Source organism: Chelon labrosus (assembly GCF_963514085.1).
Source record: "Chelon labrosus genome assembly, chromosome: 18".
Taxonomy (NCBI): Eukaryota; Metazoa; Chordata; class Actinopteri; order Mugiliformes; family Mugilidae; genus Chelon; species Chelon labrosus.
The window spans coordinates 12,469,285-12,495,046 of NC_140351.1; the positions used below are offsets into that span (position 1 = coordinate 12,469,285).

Genomic DNA, 25,762 nt, shown 5'->3' on the forward strand with positions numbered 1-25,762 from the left:
CTTCCTCACACCCACATGCATGTTCTGGGGTTGCATATCTACCAGTAGGGCGTCACGTGTGCATGTCTGCATTTTTCCCTCCATCCCCATTACCTGACTGAGGCATGACACAACCCTGATAGGTAGCTCGAAGCTGTCAGCGGCAAAGAAATGGCTCGCAAGCTAATATCGATCAGCTATAATAAGCTTGCAGCATTTGACAGTGTTGTTTTGTTTTTTTTTCCTCCTCCCCCATCAGCTGCTCACCGCTACACCAACTGCCCGCAGAAACTTACCGTGCCACCAGCAACCGTGGTATAGTGTGACATGGCAAGTGAAAATGTCAACGTACTGCCACTATGTCATCATGCTACTGAGCAGGTAGAAGGGTTGTTTCAGACTTAATAATGAATAGCAGCATAAAAAAATAAATTCAGGACAGCAGTAGTTCAGGGACGCGTACAAAGTGCTGATGGATACTGAACGGTTTACGCTCATTAAATGTCGCACAGTGTGAATTCTGACGGGCGGCATGCTGTACATGCCCTGGTCTTGCTCATAGCAAAATACGCCATTCAGTGGCACATGTCTATGAGGACAGGCAAACCAAGCATTTGTTGGTGTTCATGTGGAAACAAAATGTGAAAGGAGACCCACCGATGACCCCCCCAGATACCTTTTGGCACATACTGCAATAAACCCCCTTAAACCTATGAAAGTACAACAGCACATCAACAACATTGCAAAACGCCAACGGGTAGGAACCTAGGAACCTAGGATCGCCCCTGACCCCATTTAATGTGGATCAGAATCTATTTATTTACTTAAGAATAACACATTTAAAATACAGCAGTCATGTCCATAATGTATAAAAAGAAATATCAGTCACAAACACATTCAATTGCACTACTCACAAATTGAATTAAATCTAAAGACAAGTAGAATGTCCTAACTCTTTTCCGAATGTTTCCGGATTAGTAAGAATGCACCTGCTGGTGAGGATTGCTGGACCACTCGAGGAACAGCATTGGCTCGGTATCAGCAAAGAGTTGCAGCTTTGATATGCATTCCTGAGAGGAGCTACACATAATCCTGGTTGCAGAAATCCAATTACAGCAATTTCTACAGAGGTTGGCTACGTTCTCCTCTGAAATCACTCAAATTAATCAATATGAGGGTTTACTGCATAGCCAATGAGGAGGCCGTGTGCTGCAAATCCTGAAAGTAACTGCGAACACCACCCTCCCTCAGAGTCGAGAAATCCCTGTAAAGCATAAGCACTATCCTTAAGAGAGGAGGAGTAAGAGGAGTTACCATTCCCACCTGTTCTACCTTGGGCGAGTAGCTTCAGTCAATAAAAGTATTTAGCACTGATGATTAATAGTTGAGGAATAATGGAATTGCCAATAGCCGTTTTGACAACACTGCTGATGCACTGAGTGACCATCTGCATTGCCTCATTGGTTCAGAGATTGCAAGCTGGTGTAATGGTTAGAGAGATCTTCACAAAGATTCTAAATCAGCTTTTAATTTGTATCCATACAAAGCCATGTGTCCTGCAAAAGTAAGTCTGACCAGGGTTCTGAACCGCTTCATGATCACTGAAACATCTGCTCCACAAAAGCAACCATCTCAAATCAAATGTAAAATGAGTGACGGCCCTCGTTTGCACACCTTGCCGCTAGCCATTTTCCACACCGGATGAAAAATCCATTAACATCTGGCTTTTGTCATCCGGTCCAGTCAGCAGTGATTGGAAACAGGCCACACTCATGCGGCTGTGAGACTTTACCTTTTTCCTCATCTTGAGCGTTGCCATGGTGCGCGCGGAAGTTCTGGACGTTAGCGCCTAAATTACCTAGGACATTTACGTCTGTTTTTACGGTATGGGAACAACGTGTAACGGCAATTTTCTCCTTCGCATGTGGTTGAAAAGAAGCGAAAGAAAGGAAAGCATACCACAGTTACATCTTCATTGGCCTCCATGCTGCTTTTCCTTTATTCCAGCACATCTGTGACGTTGATCAAAAAAAGTAAATGGAACTCACCTCCTGGTAGTAAGAAAGCCTATTTAATCGGTTTACCCATGTTCTAAAGTGTATATTGTAGTGGACACTATGGACACAATTCACCTCGTTCCGTGTTTTAGGGACGCTGTCGCTTTAAGAACACGCTGCTGGTTTGTTGTTGTTATGGGCAACGCTTTGTTGGTTTGGAATTAATATAGTTAGGATGAATAAACGACACGCCGTTGCGTTGTCAACGTGAGACTCTTTCTCCACCTCATTTATCACATCCTACATTGGTGACCCCGACGTTTATCTACTGGACGCATTCCAGTGACATAAAGACCAACTATGTCAACGAACGCTGTTACGTTAAAACTTCCAGAGTTCTGGGAGTCGTCGGCTTCAGCCTGGTTCGCTCAGACCGAGGCGCAGTTTGCTCTGCGGGACATCACCGCGGACACAACTAAATACTACTACGTCGTGTCAGCCCTCAGCAGCTCAACAGCGACAAGAGTGGTTAGCCTCCTAAAAAACCCCCCCGCAGTGGATAAGTATACAGCACTCAAGGCTCACCTGTTAAAGACATTTGAACTCTCTGATGCTGAGAGAGCTAGCCGGCTATTTTCTCTGCGAGGCTTGGGTGACAGCAAACCCTCTGAGCTTATGGACAGGATGTTGGGTCTGCTTGGAGAACACACACCGGATTTCCTCTTCGTCCAGCTTTTTTTGCGACAACTCCCTTCTCAAGTCCGTGCTGCGTTGGCCAACACCACCATCACTGACTGCCGTGCGCTGGCTGAGGAGGCTGACAGGTTTTTCTTGGCTGGTCAAAACTATGACATGACTGCTGCTGCGCTCAATGCTGCCTACGCCGCCACGACTGCACCGGCACACGCTTCGCACGCCGCCGCCCCACTCCCTGGTGATGCAGCGCTCGCTGCAGTGACGGCGGTTTCTCACCGGGAGCGTTCTGACAGCGGCCTGTGTTTTTACCACGCTAAATTTGGATCCAGAGCAAAGCAGTGCCGATCGCCGTGCAGCTTCAGGGGGACGGGAAACGCCAGGGCCGGCGCTCAGTAGTGGCCTTGAGCGTCGGCCGCACCGGCAGGCTGCTGTTCATCCAGGACTCCGCCTCCGGGCGCCGTTTTTTGTGTGACACCGGCGCGCAGAGGAGCATTCTGCCTGCATCGAGACTAGACATCCTGGCCGACGGTCTTGGCCCCCCCCTGGAAGCTGCTAATGGCAGCCCCATACGCACTTATGGCCTTCGTCATGTTGAACTGTGTTTCGGCGGCCAGCGGTTTAGCTGGGACTTTATCACAGCCAAAGTGGCCATCCCCCTTCTGGGAGCTGATTTTCTATGTGCTTACGGACTACTGGTGGATGTCAAAAACCGTCGCTTAATTGATGCCACCACCTTTTGTTCATATACCTGCACTCTTAGCGGGGTGGACCCCATTCGACTCTCCAGCGTGCGCTCGCCGGCTGACGAGTTTCATCGCCTGCTCGCAGAGTTTCCTGTGCTCACACAGCCCACCTTCTCATCACCTGCCGCCAAGCACGGGGTGGAGCACCACATCGCCACCACTGGCCCGCCTGTCTACGCCCGCGCGAGGCGACTGGATCCAGCCAAGCTCGCCATTGCCAGGGCTGAATTCGATGGCATGGAACGCCTCGGCATCATCCGCCGCTCTAGCAGCCCATGGGCTTCACCCCTCCACATGGTTCCCAAGCCCGCCGGTGGGTGGCGACCCTGCGGCGATTATCGCCGTCTCAACGACGCTACAACGCCAGATCGCTATCCAGTGCCTCACATCCAGGATTTTTCAGCGCACCTGGCGGGTAAGGTTGTCTTTTCTAAGATAGACCTCGTCCGTGGATACCACCAAGTTCCTGTCCACCCGCAGGATGTCCCGAAAACGGCGGTGATCACCCCTTTTGGCCTGTTCGAGTTCCTGAGGATGCCTTTCGGCCTTAAGAACGCCGCCCAATCCTTCCAGCGCCTCATGGACTCTACGCTGCGTGACCTGCCTTTCCTGTTTGTGTACCTGGACGACATCCTCGTGGCCAGTGCCTCCAAAGCCGAACACCTATCCCACCTGCGGCTCCTTTTCGGGCGTCTCAGCCTGCATGGCCTGATCATCAATCCAGCTAAGTGCCAGTTTGGATTGACCACCATAGACTTCCTGGGACATCGAGTAACCAAGGACGGGGCCATGCCACTCCCGTCTAAGGTTGAGGCTGTCTTGGATTTCCCACGGCCGGTCACAGTAAGGTCCCTGCAGGAGTTCCTGGGAATGGTGAACTTCTACCACCGATTCATTCCCACAGCTGCTGCTCTCATGCGCCCCCTGCACGGGGCCTTGAAGGGGAAAGCGGCTAAACACATAGTGGATTGGTCCTCGGAGAGAGAAGCGGCATTCACAGACGCTAAGTCTGCTTTGGCCAAAGCGACGATGCTGGCACACCCATCACCTGACTCGCCAATTGCCATCACCACAGACGCTTCGGACTTTGCGGTTGGCGCTGTGCACGAGCAGTGGGTGGACGGTGCCTGGCAACCGCTTGCTTTCTTTAGCCGCCAGCTACGCCCCAGTGAATGTAAATACAGCACCTTTGACCGTGAGTTGCTGGCACTTTACCTTGCCATTCGACACTTCCGTTCGCTGCTGGAGGGCCGACAGTTCACAGCTTTCGTCGATCACAAGCCTCTAACGTTTGCCATGGCTAAGGTGTCTGAGCCATGGTCTGCCCGCCAACAGCGACATCTCTCTTACATCTCTGAGTTTACCACGGACATACAGCACGTCGCAGGGAAAGCCAACCTCGTCGCGGACTGCCTCTCTCGCGCCATCGTGGGGGCCGCCCACCTTGGGCTTGACTACACCCACATGGCAGCTGATCAGTCCACTGACCCGGAGGTACAGTCACTCAGGACTGCTGCCACTGGACTGCAGTTAAGGGAGGTTGCTTTTGGTGACGGTGGCGCCATGCTGCTTTGCGACGTCTCCACCGGACAGCCGCGGCCCATCGTTCCCACGGCATGGAAACGACGGGTTTTTGAGGCTGTTCATGGTCTTTCTCACCCAGGTCGGAAGCCATCTCAAAGGTTGGTGGCAGCTAAGTTTGTCTGGCATGGGCTCAAGAAAGATGTGCGGGACTGGGCAGACTCTTGTGTGGAGTGTCAGCGTTCCAAAATTCATCGCCACACCAAAGCACCCCTGGCACATTTCCCTGTGCCAGAGCGGAGATTCGATCATGTCAACGTGGACCTGGTGGGCCCCCTTCCCTCTTCTCTCGGTTTCACTTACCTCCTCACCATGGTGGATAGGACCACTCGATGGCCGGAGGCGGTCCCACTGACAGCAACGACTACTGCTGAGGTGGCTCGGGCGTTCGTCGGGTCCTGGGTCGCCCGGTTTGGCACCCCATCTGACCTTTCTTCTGACCGAGGCTCACAGTTCACCTCGGAGCTCTGGAACGCCGTTGCGAACAACTTGGGTGTAAAGCTCCACCGCACCACCGCATATCACCCCCAGGCTAATGGACTGTGTGAGCGCTTTCATCGTGCTATGAAGGCCTCCCTTCGGGCCAGCCTCAAGGACAGTGGCTGGGTGGACAGGCTCCCTTGGGTGATGCTGGGCCTTAGGACTGCCCCTAAGGAGGACCTCCAGTCCTCATCAGCAGAGCTAGTGTACGGCCAGCCACTGCGGGTTCCAGGGGATTTCATTGCCGACACCACAGTTCCCTGGTCCGCTGCCCATCAGCGAACTGTGCTCCATGATACGGCTAGACTTTTTGCGCCTGTACCCACTTCGCGCCACGGCCTCCCGCAATCCTACACTCCCTCCCGTCTGCAGTCAGCGGACTACGTTTTCATCCGTCAGGACGCACACCGGGGACCGCTGCAGCCTCCCTACGACGGGCCGTTCCGCGTTTTGGAGACGGGGGAAAAACATTTTGCGGTGGACATGGGTGGTAAGGCGGAGCACATTTCTGTGGACCGCCTCAAGCCGGCTCATCTGGATTTGGACAGGCCGGTGAGGCTCGCCCAGCCTCCACTACGGGGGCGCCCTCCGGCTCGGCCCAAGTCCCGACCCCACCTCCCTCCCTCCAATCACAAGGCCTCCGGAACACCATGCCTGGGTGCCTCAACCCACATTCCGGTGCGAAGGAGCCGTAGCGGGCGGATCATTCGCCCACCTACTCATTGACCTTTGTTGTTTCTCTGTTCTGGTGAATTCTGGGGGGACGTATGTAGTGGACACTATGGACACAATTCACCTCGTTCCGTGTTTTAGGGACGCTGTCGCTTTAAGAACACGCTGCTGGTTTGTTGTTGTTATGGGCAACGCTTTGTTGGTTTGGAATTAATATAGTTAGGATGAATAAACGACACGCCGTTGCGTTGTCAACGTGAGACTCTTTCTCCACCTCATTTATCACATCCTACAATATATGCATTGATGCAAACCTAATTACTGAAAAATAGTCAGTTTGGATGGTTTCAAAATGTTTCATCTATGTAATGTCTGCCATGTCAAATGATTAATCCCAAAAATAAACTAATACATTAAATATTATAAATAAATCCGAAGAGGAAGGACATTCTTACCATACAATGCTATATACATATCACCATACAGTCACTACGAGGCAGCTCTCATTCACTTATTCTTCACATACAGGTTTACTCAGAGCTATCAAGCCATTATTTGAATTCTGTACACACCGACCATTTTGTTGACTCATGAATCGGAAACATCACTGCATAAAAGGAGATATTTCCCCTTTTCAACCTATTTTCTTTGGACATAATGCTAAGAAGGTTACGGCAACGGTTTTTGCCTCTTGTCTATCGAGAGCAAAGGGTGGTTTGTAGTTTAAACAAAGCCCTTGTCTGCCTCCTTAATGAATCTTTTTCATATAATTGATTTCTATTGTAAGCATAATGGAATTTTTAATTAATATCAGTCAAGTTTCAGTTATAATTAATGAGGCAATGCGCCCGTTCATTTTAGATTTGCATTTCTTTCTCATCTCTAATTGCGCAGCTCTGAATCAAAGTGCAGGTGCCTCCCCTGAGTGCCCGTATTGAATCAACTGCAAATGCGGGGGGAAAAAAAATTCAACATGCTAAAGAGGCTTCTTTTTCTTCTCTCGTCTGTCAAAGGAAGACGGCAAGTTAACTCTCCATCAATCATAAAGAAAACAACAAACACGAGGATCATTGACTAGAAATGCGGATGCTGTGTATCACGTGCCTGCTGATTATTATTTGGAGTGAACGCGCCGTTAAAAAGAACAGCGTTTTGACTTGTAGCAATCAGTAATCCGTGTCATTTCTCCCTGCGTTTGCCTTTAAACGCCCGTGCGCAGCAATGGAGGACACTGTAAACATCTCATCCATCTCACGCAATCCGAGACGACTGCTCGGCAAGAGATGCCGCTGTGAAGCTCATAACGCTTACGTTTTGAGAGTGTGTCAAAAGATGCCGATTCAGCTCCACAAAGTATAGACATCATTATAAAGTGCTTGTTATTTCGCCCAAACCTATATTAAGATGAACATCTTGTAATACAGTGCAAACCCAATCACAAACGTCATCGAAAATTCTCGACAGAAAAAATGATCTTTATATATTTTTTTTTTTTTTAAAAACACCATTTTGTTGCAAGCATTTTGGATTGGATTGCATAAGACTGGCGTTTATGTTGGTGTATGCACCTCTGGTATGTGTTCTGTCAGCAGTGTGTTTTGATTGGCAAGGTTTAACTAGCAAAAGACTACCATGACTGCAATGTTGCAACAGTCCACCTGACACTATACTCTCGCCGGTACATCACAAGCAAAAGGAGCAACTATTTTACCAATGACTAGCATTTGTATCACGAGTTTAGTTTTCCCAATCTCGTACAGTTGGTGCGGTAGATCGTGTGATTGAATATTACGGGTTAAGACATGGGAAACAAGATGAATAATGGCCCCACAGTTACACAACACAGCCAAAGGTTCCCCTTTGTATCTGACTAAACAAACAACATATTAAGTATGTCATTAAAGAATGGAAAACCTTGAAGTTTCTTGGCAGCACTTGAGGGCAACAAGACTCGTAAACCATTCTACCAAGAGCTACAATGCCCTCAAGAATCAACAAAATGTAAACACTCACCATCGGCCTTGTTTGCATTATATAAACCCATGAAAAGCAATCCATACCCGAGAGTATGTCGATTTAAGTTAAAGTTAAAGGTTACAGATAAGAACACTGTTGTTTTTAAAGGTTTAAACCAGCAAGGCTGAAATCCTTGTGGTTTTGTGCTCGTAATTACTGTCCTGCCACACTACACGTGACATCTCACACAGTCACAGAATGATTGGTAACCATGATCGTTACAGCTCGAATAAGTGCTTCTCGGACGGTTTAATTAGAGTGGGAGCTCTCTCCGTGGAGGAGATTTGACAGGAGTCCGCGTCCAGCGATGTCAGACCTGAAAAGCAAGCAACCGCAGCCAACAAACACCGTAGCACCGTCGACAATTCATACGCGCACGGGCGAGCACACGTGCAATTGCAGTGGCCAAGATAACACACGATGGCATCAATCGAAGCAGCATAGAAAGAGAACAGAAAGGACCACATTGCTAAAATGATGAACGTGTGGATTAGGAAGACAGGCAAACAGAACAGTCAAGTCAAATCCATGTGCATTTCACAATCAAGAGTCCCAATGCAAGAGAAAAGATCACTAAACCGCGTGTACATTGCTGACTGCTATACATGCATACAGTTAAACCAAAAACCATAGTGTCATCATAATTCAGCTTTGTGCCTCATGTCTCACGTGGTGCTACATTTACATGGACGCTAGTGTTTCACTATTAATTTGTATAATAGCCCAATCACAACAAACCATATAACCGCCTCTCTTCTTCTGGAAAACACATTGAAAAGAAGTTTCTAATTTAATTAAGAGGGGTGTCGTAAACCCCTCAATGGGAACAATATTAGCGCCTAATAACAAGACGGGCAGAAACGTGAAGGTAGCAAAACTATGATTTGGTCAAACAAACACAACTTCTATTTATGAATTCCCAATAAAGCTTGGGAAAGAAACCGTCATCCTCCGTTATAATTCAGAACCAGAACCACTTTGCTGTCCCGATTTATGTTTTGAGGCATGTAAACACAGATATCTTATCAGCTGTCTTTACGTAGCGTCCATGTAAACAGCTATTTGGGAATCTGATGAGCGCCACTGGCGCCAAAGTTTACAGAAAATCATTCCAAAAATAGGCCACCCACCAGCCCAGCAACAGGTGGAACAAGACAACAGATCCAGAATCCAGATACCGTTGGCTCACAGGAATGTCAAAACAAAATACAAGTGCAAATAATCACAAATTTTACTTTTTTTCTCTCTCTCTCTGCTCCCACACCAAACAAATCTGTGTGTGCACACAAACACACATGCACAAGCACAGGAAGGAGGACAACAGAGGAGCATAGAGGCACAGCGGCCTGCAGCCAAACAGCACAGCACAGAATAAAATGACACCAACCTGTGCACACATGGTTCGCGATACATTTGAAATAACATTTTTATCATCAGATGTATTCAAAGCCACTTTCAAATGAGCCCAACTGGAATCAGAGATTTTGACTTAATGATAGTGACTTGCCATTTGTCCACTGACAATGGAAGCCAGACAAATCAGCCAGCCCATGCACTCACACACACACACACACACACATAGGGGGACTCAAACGAGCAAATGCAAAACAGCACCCAGCATTAGAATAAGGAACACTGCAGAGCAACAGAGCAAATAAAAGTAACTAGATTGCATTCCTACCTTTTTGCTGTCATCTGGCACCTCGGGATTGTGTTTCCATCCGCTCCCTCACAACTTCATGGCAATCCAAACTCCACAGGAACAGCTTCCAACTTCCGAGCCATCAGGATATTTGGTCATGTTTCATCGAGACCGAGCTCCTGGCTCGAGTTCTTCAAGCGTCCAAGTGGAGGATAAGCCACGCGTTTAGTTCGTGTCACGCAGTAGTGAATATTGTTTATCAGAAATGTGTGGCCACATGCACATTAGACCGTTAACGTACAATGTTGCTAGCAAACACGGTCTTGTGATTTGCGTATCAGTCTTTCACGCCACTGTTCGAAGAGGCTCATGTTCGTGCTCAATATTCTATAAGTCCTCAAATAAATGTTCATTTAAAGTGCTGGATTTATATCCAAGTTGTTTTGGCTAACCTTTTAATTACCTGACACCAGCGGCCTCACCTGTGGCGCCTGTCACGTGACCTGTGCCTTGCCCCGCCCCCTTTTTGCGCAAGCGTCCAAATTAAGTGAGCACTTCTAAACACATTTGAGTTTACAGCCTCAAAACACATAACTAGTACTATATTTGATTTAATTTTTTACCGTTCTGCTGACATAAACTAATAAGGTATAATGTAGACAGGCTGCAATAAATGAAACAATACAAATCTCAACGTATTTTCATTATTTTAATTCAGGACACTTGAAAAAAAACAAACGAAACAAAAATTAAGTGGAAAAAAACATCAAAAAACAAACATGAGCCCTTAGTAATTATCATAAAAATGATTCCCACTGGAACTGCAGCCGTATTTTCAAATTAATCCTGCAAAATAACTTTGTGGAGCCTCCACTCCTTTTAGTTTGAACTCACAATGCCAGGAAATGCTACATGTTTGTCACATATTTGCATTAAGGACATTGTAGGTCATGGGCAAATTATGTATGTCACACAAGCTAGGCCCACACAGCTACTGATTTAAATAATCCTGTGCATCATTATCTTTTTCTTCTTGTTCTGTATCTACCATTGAGATCATTAAGATGGTGCAGTGCACGCCGTTTGTCAGTCATTTAAGTGGCACGTCACAACTCATTTGGCCTCAGTATGTAACACTGTTAACAACACAATAGTTCTGGTAATCTTTTGCTCGACCAAAGAAACATTTGCAGAGCATACAAATTAAAAATAAGTGGTACAAAAATCCTAATGCAAACCACAAATAAGCAAAACGTTTAAATGCATAACTTTAGCAGGTGTTCGACTTACTGTAACTGATGATAAAACTGAGTTCTACTGTCAGACTGTCTGAGAGAAACACATTGTCTGCCCAATTTAAACAGACAATAAATAATCTACATTTCAGATTTCCTGCTCCATGCAAAAAATAATAAGAGGTCTAGCTGTCACCCAACAAGGGTCATGCACTAAAAATATTTCTCATTCATTTGAATAGCGATGCATAATGCGCCGTGGTTGACAACATTATAATGCCATGCTGTGCTTGCGTGAACTTGACAATTTGCACTGAATCACCAATTACTCCCACTGTGTTTGTGAGCGTGTGCGCGCGTGTGTTCTGGGTTCTGTTTTGAAACCGCAGCCTACAGAGAGTTCCTATATTTCTTCTCGTTCTCCCCCGGCTGGCACCGCCATGGAAGTTCGCTGGAAAACTGTCTATGTGCAAATGAGAGCTTAATATTTACCAGTGGGATGGAGGGGAAACGAAATTACGAAAAAAGTCAGCGTCGAGAGTGTGAACCCCCGTTCAGCTCATTAGGCGGTGCACAAATAAGAACGTGATTACAGCACAGTAATCAGCCCATATGGAAATGAAATAATAATAAAAAAATGATAATAATTTCCTATTACCTGCAATAGCAAATGTTGTACACTGCATTGTGTGAGGCTTGTATGCGTTCCACACGCGTTTCATATCGTGTTTGTGAATAATAAAAATAATACAATGAAAATTTTTAATTGAATATTTAAAATGGCAGTAGTCACAAAGATAAATGCTTTTTACATATTTCATTACATGCATGGCAAATAGTTTGCACTTGTGGAGCAGCTCTACAAGCTCAGACTAGAACGTTTGTCATGCACCCATTCAGTCAGTGTGAACTAGTCGAACCAATAGTCAAGTTCATTTAAAAATGTAAGCTTATGAGCTCCTGTATAATCAGAGTTGCAAAAGCCATAGAACTGCACAGTAAACACAGAGCCAGTGTCGAGGAAGAAACTGAAAGTACTAGTTTAAAAGAGCACACACAATCAGAAAAGAAATGAATGCAGCTTTCATATTGAGTTAAACACCAAGGAATTAATTCTTCTTTATTTTAAGAAACAAAGAGACGGAGAAAGAAAGAAAGAAAGAAAGTGTCAGGGCCAGCTTAACGTAGAAAGGCAAATTGTATTTGTGGACGGCAACCGGAGGCGATTCTAGAGTCTAGTGGGGCCCTTGGGCAAAAATTTCCACACGAGACTTGGTCAAGGGCGACGGAGTTGGACACGCTGCTCTTAGGAGATGATGTAAACCACTAATGTTAACCGTCAGCGAAAGAACAAACAAAATACTGTCATGTTAGCGGAAGTTGTTTTATTCAAATGTCTCCCCACAGTTATGGCTAGACTAGCGTTAGATATTATTATTCATTCATTCATTCATTCATCTTCTGTAATCGCTTGTCCTGTGAAGGGCTGTCATCAGGCTAAAGGCGGGGTACACCCTGCATAGGTCGCCAGTCTAGCGTAGGGCTAACACAGAGAGACCGACAACCATTCACACTCACATGCACACCTACGGACAATTAGAATCACCAAGAACCCACGAGAGACACGGAGAACATGCAAACTCCCGGAACCTTCTTGCTGTGAGGCATCAGGGCTAACCACCACGCCACTGTGCCGCCCCCAAAGTCCATACTGACTTATAGAGTTATAGGTTGCTCAGTGCAAGTTAGAGAAGATATTTTTGGGCAGGGGAAAATAAATCCTTGTTGCTGCATGGCAGCAGGTAACCTAGTGGACCAGATTTACCCTATGCCTCTCCTTTAGTGCTTATCTGCTTTTGTCTGCTGGAAAAAAGACTGCTGTGTTGGTGGAAATCCCATGCGATTGATAAGAAGGCAAAAATCCATATCCATGTATGGTGATGATTACACTGCATTAGAGCCCTTAAATATTTAAAGAGCTTCGAACTGTATGACTGATCTCCGCAGCAGGGCACACAAGAGCCCGTCAATAAGCTCCCCACCACCGGCCCAAATTTGTTTGCCTTGTACGGAGAGAGCTGGATCTATATTAGCAAAAGACGTTCTCTGGAGTCGGGATATTTCACAGTTATGCCGAGAGTACTCTAGTCACTGTCAGGTGAAGGCGTTACACATTCCTCTCTCGTGGAAAACAAGTGTTTACGGCGCTCAAGTCGGTGCAGCCTGATCTTGGGTTTTTTCCTCAAAGAGGCAAAGAAAAGATTTTGAGTTCGAATAGAAGTGGTTCCGTGATGTTGAAGAGTTATCACTGGGCTGTAATTGCACCGAGAGAGAATACATTATTTATGAGAGATTTAGCCTCATTAATCTGTGAAATGTTCTGAAAGCGCGACCATTTTAGTTTTTCTCATGACTTAGTGTTTTGCAGATCTTCGCAGAGAAATGAGTTTGCTCTTTGATGCGCAGTCAGTTTCCTTGACTGTCTTCGCGAAATAGTCCTCCCTGACAGCTCCTCCCCAGCGCTTTCCATGAATCATTATCTGTGCCAATGTTTGCACTCAACCTGTCTTTCCCCTCTTTTGTCTTGCAGCTGCACACTGACCTCGATCAGGGGGACAGTGCGGTGAAGTACACTCTCTCGGGGGAAGGGGCTGGCTCCATTTTCACAATTGACCAAACAACGGGGGACATCCATGCCTTAAGGAGTCTTGACAGGGAGGAGAAGCCTTACTACACCCTGCGCGCCCAGGCTGTTGACATCAACTCCAATAGGCCCCTAGAGCCTGAATCAGAATTTGTAATCAAGGTCCAAGATATCAATGACAATGAGCCAAAGTTCCTGGAGGGACCCTACACGGCCAGTGTTCCTGAGATGTCACCAGTCGGTAAGTGACCATCCACTAAAGATAGAGAAGTCAATACTCTCCTTAATGGACTAGAGTTCTGTGCAGCCAGAACTTTGTTTTCTCTTCTTGAACTATTGAACGCAAAAAGTTCACTTTCAGGACCATCGCGGGTTCTACCAGAGGGGTAGGGCTGCTGCCTCCGACAGATTTTTGACATCTCAGAGAAGCGTTTATTCTTGGCGTGCCCTGAGTATATTTCACAGCTTTGTCTTTACACGTTTCCCCCCCCACCACCCGAGGGAAAACAGATCAAGGTGATTCACGGGGAGAACGCTTCCTCTTGATGTGAATTGCAATGAAGCCCTCAAAACTCCAAAATCAGCAGTCTCCGGAGTACGGCTGGGAAGCAGGGGCAACACTGCGTCGCCCCGGTGAACACCCTAAATCACGGGGCTGCGGCGTAGCCGTTCGCAAGGGACGGGATTTGGAGTTCATCAAAAGACATCTGTGTGTGACTGTGGGATAATCACCTCCATGAGTGACAGACAACCAATTAGCTTTCAGACGGAAAATCACTGTCATTGTGCGTCTGTTGGAAACTGTTGCCTCCCTTTGATTTATTATAATTTTATCATTTTTTGCAGGATAGTCCACAAAAGACAATTCGAAATGTCCCTCACATTCCCTATCAAAGACATTTTAAAGGCATAATCCAGGGATTTAGTGAGTTCTAATATCACTTCCATTAAATTGTTGGACACGGAGGAAGTGGTGGAATATAACTTATTTTCCACTTTTTTTTTTTTTTTTGCATTTTTCTTCCAATGCTTTAAGCACATTTTCATGATTTCACAGCTTTTATTCAAAATTTGCATACAAGAGTTTTCCCTTTAACTGTTTTACACTGTAATTTTAGTACTTTTACTTCAATAAAAGATTTCTATTGGATTTACCCGTCACTACTTGTAAGAGACAAAAAGGAAGAAAATAAATGGCCTAACTCAAACCAGAGGAGGTGGTGAAATCATGACTTTTATTCGGCAAGTAGGAGTCATGCCCCCAAAACTCCTACGCTGCCCATAAAGCAGATGGATAGCATCTCGTATTGGTAAATGAGACAAATGGCTACATCTACAACACACCCACCGGTTTGTTACGCTGGCTTCCCGCCACGAGTGTAGCTCGAGCCGAAGTATCAAAATGTCATCGTCTGGGCTGAGAAGACGTTTTTGCAGTCGTTTTTCACGCACCGGCCGTTCTCCTTGCGGTCCGACGAGTGCAATGAACTTGTCGTGTAAATAAGCTGGAATGGCCCTTTAACCGGTGAAGGAGTTATTTGCATAGTATCTAACATAACTGAACCAGTTCCAATGACATTTATAATGCCTGTAATAGTCACTCGCGTGCCAAAACATTAGGTACACCAGTGAAAATGGATGCAATTTAACTGCCCTACGCTAAAACCTCCTTTTATAACTGTCACAGTGTTCGGTTAAGGGTGAAACGGAGTAAGAATATGAATAAATGAATGACTATTTTGGAGTCTGTAGTGCTGTCAAACAAACACAAATAGTTTCTGTTGTTCAGCCAAGCCCAATGACTGAAATAAGCTTGTCAATATAAACAGGAACGTATACAGTGCAATTCAACACATATCACGGCCTTCAAAATGAAAGCACAGTTGAATTGACAGCTCTCTCAGCTATTTTAAGCCAATGCTGTATACCACAACCTCCATCAAGATAAGATATAGCGGAGGACTGTTTTCGGAGAAGAGTTAGTGAGTGTATTTTTTGTGTTGCAACTACTATGCCATAGCAACTGAAATATCATTCACCCTGCCACAGTTTGAAACCATAAAAAATATCAGTTAAACCATTATTTGACGCCAAATTATGCAGAGCAGCACCCCCTAAATTAGCGTGTCAGAGTTTTCTTTACCTCCCGTGCAAACAACACAGAATTTGCCCATAATGAGACGTAACCATTATACTAACATCAAACCAGCTAATGCCATTATCAATATTTACACCAGCAAGTGATGTGTGATCAATGTGCTAATTAACTGCTACATCCTGCCCGCTTTCTCTGCACACATTAAAAAAACTAAAAAGATAAATGTGCAATAATAGTCGGTAAAGGCAGCTAATCTATCGCTAAACGTAACACAAAGTCACTCGCAGCAATAATCCCTTGTTGATGGCGAATGTCTTATCTCGGAATAATTTAAAGAAAGCGACAGAAAACTGTTTGCGAGGTATGGCCGGGAAAGATGTGTAATTACCGCGAAATGCCTTCATGAATTTGTTGATTTCGCTCGCTGTCAACAAACTCGCATTTCAGGTTGCTAATATCAGTTGCTAATGCCTAATCGGATCAGCGTTTGGGTTGCACTAATTCTCATCTGTTCCGCTTCATATTTCAATATAATCTGTGCACATTGTTCTGTCACACGTAGTTCTCTGTTAATGGGTTTTTTAATGGACACCGATCAGCCACAACATTAAAACCGCTGACAGGGGAAGAGAATAGCATTGTCCATCTTGCAAACACACAAGAACGGTTTAGGAACAACTCGAAAAACATGAAAAGCAGCACAAGGTGTTGACCTGGCCTCCAAATTCACTAGATCCCAAACTGATCAAGTATCTGTGGGATGATCCACAGAGGCCCCTCTCCTCAACCCACGGGACCCAAAGGCCCCCACTAACAAACATTCTGTTGCCAGACACCACAGGACACCCTCAGAAGGCCCATGTCCATTCTCTGATGAGTCACAACTGTTTTGGAGGCACAAAGGACAATATTACACAATATTAGGAAGGTGGTCATAATGTTATGGCTCATCGGTATATGTCTTGCTAAAAAATGTTGAACATATGGACTATTTAGTTAAAGAAAGTTAAAGAAAACATTTTTTTTTCAGACTTTTTCTTTATCCTTTGAATTTCTATAATCGCGTACAATTCAACTTGTCTATAGCCCCGCTCCTATATAAAATATGTCTCCTTTGTTGCCTGGAAACGCGTAGGTGTCGTCTGCGCTTAAAGCCCTTTAAACTTTCACCACATCTGAGCTCTCGCGGCTGCGGATTTCCTATCCTCGGATGAACGGAAACCGAGTTAATGTTTTATCTCGCCCATTGTGCTTTACACGCTGCGGCCCTTCTCTGGTTTTTGTCTAATCGGGGATGTGTGACTTTGCTGGGGAGGATTGAAACACTAATCTGTCTCACCTAACGTTTTAATTGCATTGTTGCCATCTGCTCGGACCGGAAAGCCTGTTTAATATACAGCCGGTTCCTTTACAGGCAACAAGGAGCTTACCGGAATTTAAAATGACCGCGTAAAAGGCGTCCCTCTGGTCAGTGGCTGGTGATCAAACTCACATATGCTGCTGTTGTATTTTACACAGGATAGTTTTAGGCTATCCAGATGTGGGTATGTGACTGATACATGGACATATGTGCACTGAGCTGCCTGCCTTTGAAGGCATCCATGTCAACATGTCTGCAAGTAGTATTTTTAAATGCCATCTGCCCAAGAAACCCCAGGCTTGTGTTGTTAAGTTCTTAAATAGTCCATCTAATTTTTTGTTACTTAAACTGGGAACTTTCGATTGAATCTGCTGAAATAGAGCTGTGTTAGTGAAATTGTGTTTTCACCGCCAGCTAGTTAAGAGGGATGCACTAAACCTCCAACAAGTAATTATTCTGTCCTTTGTACTGCATGACTTTGGAAGAATGCCATCTTAATGCTATTCTTCCCGTGGCTTTGTTTTCCTAATGGTAGAATTGTGGGAATAAATGGTCGCACAAGAGCTTTTTACCACTCCTCTGTTTTGATTTTTCCTTTAAATAATAGCCAACTTCTAATGGTGCAAATGTGCAAATCCAAACGTACAAATGGGGAACTGAACGACTTCCCCGCACATTATTTCCCCCTCCACGCTCCTCTTCGGTGCAATCTGTCTGAGTGATTAGCATTAGCTGTAGTAGCTTCCTCAGTTGCGATTCGCCATTCATTAGTGTCAGGTGAGGATCGTTTGGTAAACTGATGAAGTTCAGAGAGTTTGGATTTCAGTCTCACGGGACGGAGGCGATTAAGTCGAAGTCAATATGTCTTCCCACTCTTTTCCGCAGGGACGTATGTGACGCAAGTCACAGCCACGGATGCAGATGACCCGACTTATGGAAACAGTGCTAGAGTGGTATATAGCATCCTCCATGGCCAGCCGTACTTCTCTGTGGATCCCAAAACAGGTAAACTAAAAACTAATATATTAAAGATGGTAAAAAGATGGTATGATTTTTTTTTTTTTAAAGAGGAATACTGTATCAGTAAACAAACACCATGTATTAATATTGTATAAGACAAACTGCAACATTTTTATAGTCGAATAACAAAATCAGTCGCTTTATCAGAGTCTTAAATTTCCGTTCTGTTCAGTTGGACTGGACTGCAATTACAACTGTTTAGTTTTTCAGGTGCATGCAACATTTAATGGCAGGCAGTGCCATTTGGCAGTAATAAAAATCAATTGAGGTGAGATGAGCAGAGTTTTTCTTTGGGCATATAATTTGCAATTGGAAAATAAATAAATAAATAACTGTATATCGCAGAATGTACTGTTGCAAGACATAGCATATTGGAAAAAAATGAAAATCGCATTATATTGCGTGTTAATCTTGACAAATTTCCATTATACCTGTTTACTTTTTTGATTTAAATAAGTGACAAAGAAGCGTCAGAACCCTTCGCTTTACGTGCACCTGGTGTTTGCAGTGAGGCCATCTTGCGGTTAAATAAGGTCATGTAGGTCATCTGGATTGAATGAGACACCCAAGCGTCGGCTTATAAGTATGCACGACCTAATGTAGAACAACGCGAGCGTGTATGAGAAGAAGAAAATAGGGCTCAGAACTGACCCCTGGGGCACGCCACAAATCAGTGTGCTAGAGCACGACACGTGTTCTCCTTCCGAGGCTCTGAATTATTTATTTGACAGGTATAAAACTAAGGGTTACTTGGAGAAAAACGGCGCACTTAAATCAAGCAGCGCTAATATCAAGCATCCGCCAATATCAACAGGCGTCACGATCTACTGTGATGCATTCAGAATGTCTTTTTATTTTCCGAGAAAGCTGTATTTCAGAAAACCTATATGTGCAGTTTCTTTCAAGTGCAGCTTTAAATAATGTAAAAACAAATGAAACAGTCCCTGCTGATAATATTAACAGTGTTGGTAATATCCCCCTTATTTATATGTGCACTTTCTTGTAGCAGGTAGAAGGTGTCATAGGAGGGAAATGGCACTAAAAAGGTTGTGGAGTGGCAGCAGGGGTGGCATGGCGGATGACTGCTCAAAATCTGAAATACCTTCACACCGCCAGTGTTTGCTGGTAGTGGGCCGCTGCTGGCTTACTATCTGGGGCAGTTCAAAGTATATGAAAATAGGTTCATACATATCACACAGCCAGATACGGCGGAATCTGTTGCTGATTATGCCGCTCATGCCGGAGCTTTGCTGAGCGCACACTGCGACTGTATTTCAAACTGACGCGGGGAGAAAAAAAATAAAACAAATCGAACTGTTAAAGCAAATGTTTGCCCCGCTGGAGCTGCAGCTATCTCCAAACGCACATAAACAAGGGGAACAGACGGCGAGATGTAAAAGGTGAGCAAGGGGAGGGAGGCAACAGCTACGTAACACAAATCGCTGCGAATGTCACGGACACATGTGAGGGGGGAAAAAAAGTAAAGATGACAGCTTTTTTGAAAATAATCATAGTCTTTGATTTCTGGATTCGCACATTTGAGGAGTTTGTGGATGAAATGGAACATCCTCACCATATTAAATGGAATCAGAGAAGGGGTGGGGGCGGCGGGGGTGGGGACGGGGGGGAGCGGATCCACCTATGCTGCCTGCTCCTTTTTAGCCTGCCAACCTCCCACTGACCTAGCTATTAATCTGCAGTACAAACGCTCTCTGATCTCAGGGTCTCTGATCCTCAAGTGAATCATTATATGGCTTCACCAGAGCTCCCTATTGAATGTCAAGTGTTTCAAGTTTGTGAGATGACCTCTATTTCAGGCCCGGCCAGAAGCACATGTGCGGCTTTTTTACCAGCGAGCGAGCTCCTTCGCTGGAAAACGTGCATTTTGAAGTAAATTGCACATGTGGCATTGGACGTATTTCCAGATATTTTATGTTTACCTCCGTTTCTTTTGTGTCTTATCTCGCCATTTCTGTCTCCCCCCCCATCTCCTCCTCTTCCTATTTTTCTCCCTTCTTTACTATCTGTATGTCTCATCAATCTTCCTTCCGCCAGGGGTTATAAAGACGGCCTTGCCCAATATGGACAGAGAGGTGAAGGAACAATACCAGGTATTAATCCAGGCCAAGGACATGGGGGGCCAACTGGGGGGGCTGGCCGGGACCACCACCGTCAACATCACCCTCAGCGACGTCAACGACAACCCACCCAGGTTCTCTAAAAGTGAGTAGCTCATTGTAGACAATAAAAATATTAACACGATAGCAGCATTCACTTTCTGTATTAGAATAAATACACAAGGCCTCATGCACATTTTTTTTATATAATGAACTAAACAAAGTGCAATTACAACAGGGCAGGGGGCATTCATCATATCTACTCTTTGTAATTGGTTTTCATTATTTGTTATTATGCGCTGTCGTAAGTGATGGCCTGTTTATCTAGCGTGATTGCATCTACAGATACCGCTCCTGGCAAATAAACTAGGTTTGGTGTTATTACGCTCACAGGGCTTCCTACTATATTTAGATCAGATTTGAGCACGGTTGGTGCTGCATCAGGAACTGAGTCACTGTATTTAAACCCTGCATTTTATTCAGTATTTCATATAAGCTGCTAAACCAGATTAATTCAATAGCGCCGTTCACCAGGTCATGTAAGAAGCCGAGCTGGAAATAAATACACGGAATCATTGATCTGTGAAAGCTCCTCTACATACGCGGAGCATAAATATTAAACTCAGAACGCATTCTCCTCCAAAAACAGCGGGCGTGCGACGGGAAAGCAAAAATCCTGTTCTGTATTGATTCGGTCTCTTCGGGTATTTCGAGGTGACTCCGAGTGGTCCCCGCTGAATGTAAATACGGGCAGTCAGACGGTCAAGCTCCTTTGGCTGCGAGGAAAAGATGATATTTCCATAATGCTGTCACAGCACAGAGGTTTGGGCCAAGTATGGCGGCTCCTCTGCCCCGTCCCAAATCCCTCCTTTGTCTTCTTCTCCTTTTCATCAGTTGAGGGCTTACAGGTTTGGAAAAATATGTGGTGGTCATGTGTGTGGGGAAAAAAATAATTCATAAGGGGACTCAGTTCCTGTACACACACAGATGTCTTATTTTTAGTCTTGCCGATATAGATTATGTATTTGTGAGCTGTCAATCCTCTGTCTGCAGATGTCATTACCAGCAGTGGTGCATGGTGACTGCACCCGTCTGTCCTAGAATCTTGACGGTGCAATATTTGTTAGGTTATAATAACCTGCTGCTAGGGCTTGGTGATATAGCCAGAGAAAATAAATAAATAAATAAATAAATATTAATTCTTGTGTTTTCAGTTTTATGGGCAATTTACAAATTTAATTGTTTTGTAAAATTCAATATCATATTAGTGAAAGAAAAAAATAAATCTTAAATAAAATAGCTCTACTGCAAGGCAATTAGTGGGGAAACATTCATAATGAAAACGTTTCAAGAAACCGGTTTTATTTTGAGTTTTTGTTCATCAAACCTACGCTCTCTTTCACCAGAATGTGGAGCTATGTGTAGCAGCACCACGCCACTCTAAGCCAAATGTCATCGCTCTCTCCCATTGGGTCGCTGCAGAGAACGGAGCGGTATCTGGGTGACAAACTTTCGTTTTCGCGTTTTAAGGCATTTTCCCATCATCCAAAAATGTTCCGATTTCAATCAGATCCGCTCGTTCCCCATCTCTACCTGCACTCTTCCAGTTTTGGCGCTGGAGCTAACAAAAAAGATATTTTTTTTGTCCTGTTCTTAACAAATGAAAGACATTTGCACATCCTGGTCCTAAACACTGCACATGTTTAGGACCATTTTTTTGATTCTACTGTATATCGGTGACCACTATCCCCAAATTAGGCTCACATATCTTTTTCATCGACACCATTTCTTCTTCTATGTATCAGTTTTTCCGAATTAATTTGTCAAACAGAGGGTAAATAAATTAAATTCAAACAAGTGGTGATTTATTCATTCTTTTCTTGAACTGTTCTCGGATGTCTTTCAGAGGAGTATGTCAAGAATTTGCTTAATTAAACAGATAAATGTGTTGAGATCAGAAAGAGAAGCGGGTCCAGCGGTCACACGCTCATTCAGTCGCTGAGAAACGGACCCGAATAAATACTCGGCAGCCTTTTGAAAAAAAAGTGAATGCTCGAAATGAATGTTACATTGATGTCCTGACATTTCTTGAACTGACGAGATTGTGAGGATAGAGCAGTAATTACCTGAAAACACCCTGAGTCCGGCAAATCATTTCAACACTATTATGCTGCAGCTGAATTGCCCGCAACACCGCTGATAGCGGCAGGTGGAGACGCCATAAGTTTTGGTCTCTGCGGCGCGGGCATAAAGCAGAGTTCAAACCATTCTCAGGGAGCGAAGAAAGGCGTAGAAATGATTCATTTTTGTCCGCTGTCAGGTGTAAGCGATAATCAATCGGCCTGCTGTTTTGTAGATTTCCTCGGCCGTGGTCTCTGCTGTAAGTGGTATCAAAGCCTTTGGACTCTCGTGTTTGTTGGTCTTACAGGTTGAGCCAGCCAATTACAAGGAGCTGAGCAGCCTTGATGTCCACACACGTCAAAATTGAATAATACCATGCCTGTAGCTGCAGTTCTGACTTCATACAGCGAGAATATCAGCTGCTTTGCCTGTGGGTTGATAAGACATCCGCAGCTGGGGGGGGAGGCGGGGAGAATACATAAAGGACAGAGGATGTGAGGAGCTCAGGGTTTCCATCTGATGTCAAGTGATGATATAAAAAACGAGCCTGACTCCCGTGTGATGCCGTTTCCTTGGCAGGTTTCTTTCACCTGAGAGTCCCCGAGTCCTCCGCAGTGGGGTCCGCCGTGGGGAGAATCAAAGCCCACGACCTGGACATCGGGAGGAACGCTGAAGTAGAGTACACCATCGTGCCAGGCGACGGAGGCGCCATGTTTGACATCACCACCAACGAGCACAACCAGGAGGGGATCATCATTCTCAGAAGGGTACTTTGTCTCAGACACTCTCGTAAAAAGTAATGGCCTAGTCTGAAATAATAAACAAAAAAAATAAATAATAAAAGTCTATAAAGTGTGCTGGAAGTACTGAGCAGCGGGCACGGTAGCTCAGCATCAGTCGGGCTGGAATTAATTGGCTTATGGACACAGAAACTCTCTTAGATGAGAAACTGAGAGCAGCAGAGTGAAGGGTACGCTATGAGTCTCTTATGTGGATACTATGGAAATATGCATAATGCTCACTGCCTTCAGATGGGTTTCTTTTGCATGTGTTTACTTCACGAGAAGAAATGAGCGCCCCACTTCTCTTGGCAGTTTTCACAACTTTTGTGAGTGGAAATGTTTGGAAAGGAAAGAGTCTGCCAGTTTTGATGCGTTTGCCGATGTTTCCGGAAATGGTGGCGTTGGACGATGAGTTAAAGGGGAACTACCTGGACCTCATTTCTGGCATAAACTACAATCGTTTACTCACCCATATAACTTTGGTGTCATTTGGAGTCGTTCGGACGATATTTAGATCTGCGTATATCCATATAGTGGGAGTGACTGGGGCACCGAAACGCAGCCTCTAAATAATGCATAATCTGCCGCGAAACTCGTTCATTTCACCAATATTTTGTTATGATATGCTAGTGCTATTCCCCGTTGAGTCCAGAGAGAGGAACGGCTGGCAAAATATTGGTGAAATTAACGAGTTTCGCGGCACATTATGCGTTATTTAGAGGCTGCGTTTCGGTGCCCCAGTCACTCCCACTATATGGATATACGCGGATGTAAATATCTGACAAACGACACCAAATAACACCAAAGTTATATGGGTGAGTAAATGATCGTATTTTATGCCAGAAATAAGGTCCAGGTTGTAAAAAACAGTAGTTCCCCTTTAATGTTTTGTAATTTTATGTCTGAGGGAAATGTTGATATACCCAATCACCTCATCTGACCCAATCATTGCCAACAGTTGCCTAGGAGCTGTGTTCTTTTCACTTACAGTCGATATATCGTAACCGTGAGTGAAGCAGCTGGAGGTTCCTGGCTGCATTAACCGCAGTGCAGTCATTATAGAATATAAGAAAAGCCTGCTTTTCAAAGTTCAAAATGAACATTTCCTTCATATTCAGTGCATGTGCACCAGTGCCATCCAACGACGCGGGCGCATGCTTTGAGCGCTTTAGCGAGGGAGAGTTGTCGCTCAGGACACTCCAGCATTTCGAAAGTTTTGCTGTCTTTTCAACGCCGCAGTTGAACTCCTGCCGCGTCTCTTTCATGTGGAGGCTGTCTGAATCCTGTCCAAAACAACTGAACTGTACTACGGGAAGCATCCGCAGTGATTTTAAAAATAGAAAAGATATTTGCAGGTGACGGGGAGCGGGAGAAGTGGGATGTAACACAACGGGGGGAGAAAAAAAAATAATGAAAAAATCTTGCAACTGTGCATATATATAAATAAACCGCCTACCTGAGCCACTCGGAGGAGGGACTGCGTGTGAGGGGGGTTGTTGCAGTACCCCCAGCACCCTTGCTTCCCACCATTATCACTGTGTTATATTTACACCTAGAATCCTCTCATTGCTGCTATTTCAGCTGCACGACTGCTGAAACTTACCTTTGCGGTGGTGGAAGTTAAATTTAAATATGAATACCGATATAAATAAGTGACTATTAGCGTGCGGGTAGCTTCTCCTTGCATAGTGCTGCACGATACCAGCGGGGGAAGTAGGAAGATGCTGAACCTGTGATCCTTCAGCTGTGTGATGGAGCTCTTTGTTTAAGTCCTCGCTGCCCATGCCTTAAAGCGCAGATCAGAGGTATTGCATAACTCTCTCCGAGCGTCCGGGGCTATATAAAGCACTCACTCAGCATGTCAGGGCTCATTTAGCATGCCACATGTTCTGTTTGCTAAATGGATTAAAACATCCGCAGCACGGTGACCCGCAGCAGGAGGCCTCCACCTTTTAGTTGCGCTTTCTTTGAAGCATTTGATACCAACTTGTGCCACATATAGCATTTGTGGGGGCCACGGCGTCGCTGCACGAAATGCCAAGTGGCTGAAAAGCGCTAGAGATATTAGAGGGATGTATCACTATCAGGATGAACCCTTTGAGATCTATCATCTCATTTTCAAGGGGGGCGAAGGAGGACGTTACAGCCAAAGACTAAAATTAGAAGGAGAAATATAGCGGCGCAGCCACTCTGGTGAGGACTAATCTGCTAAAAAGCTCTGCCGTAATAAGACTGATTACGAAACCAGTTATTACCTTTGCCTATATGTTAAAAAATTAAAAAACCTCTGCTCCATTATTCAGCTCATCTGTAAAAAAAACAAAAAAAAACAAAGCAAACTTTTTTAATTTCAGCGCTTCTCTCGAAAACAATTCCTCTAATAATCAAACCCATTTGAACTTGGACGAGGAGACACTGAGTGAACTCCTCCATCAATCTTAACGTCAGCTTTCCTAATGCAGTCATGTCGCTTTGGTTTATGGAGGCAACAATGTCCCCCATTAAAAGCGTTCCCCCTCCCTCGTTTGCGCGCTCTCTGTTGTGACCCTCTCCTCGGGGTATGCCTAGTTAAAGACTTG

The 25,762-nt window shown here is 45.0% G+C and overlaps 1 protein-coding gene across 1 annotated transcript in view; it reads left to right on the plus strand.

The window, feature by feature from the left end:
• LOC311503597 (cadherin-12-like) overlaps window positions 1-25,762 on the plus strand; it is a gene marked incomplete at its 5' end in the record, with an annotated part of 234,434 nt that overhangs the window by 175,322 nt on the left and 33,350 nt on the right. The window contains 3 exons of the mRNA XM_084566412.1: window positions 13,632-13,926; window positions 20,219-20,386; window positions 22,981-23,168. Of these exons, the coding sequence (XP_084422538.1) occupies window positions 13,632-13,926; window positions 20,219-20,386; window positions 22,981-23,168 (651 nt within the window). The remainder of the gene's footprint in view (window positions 1-13,631; window positions 13,927-20,218; window positions 20,387-22,980; window positions 23,169-25,762) is intronic.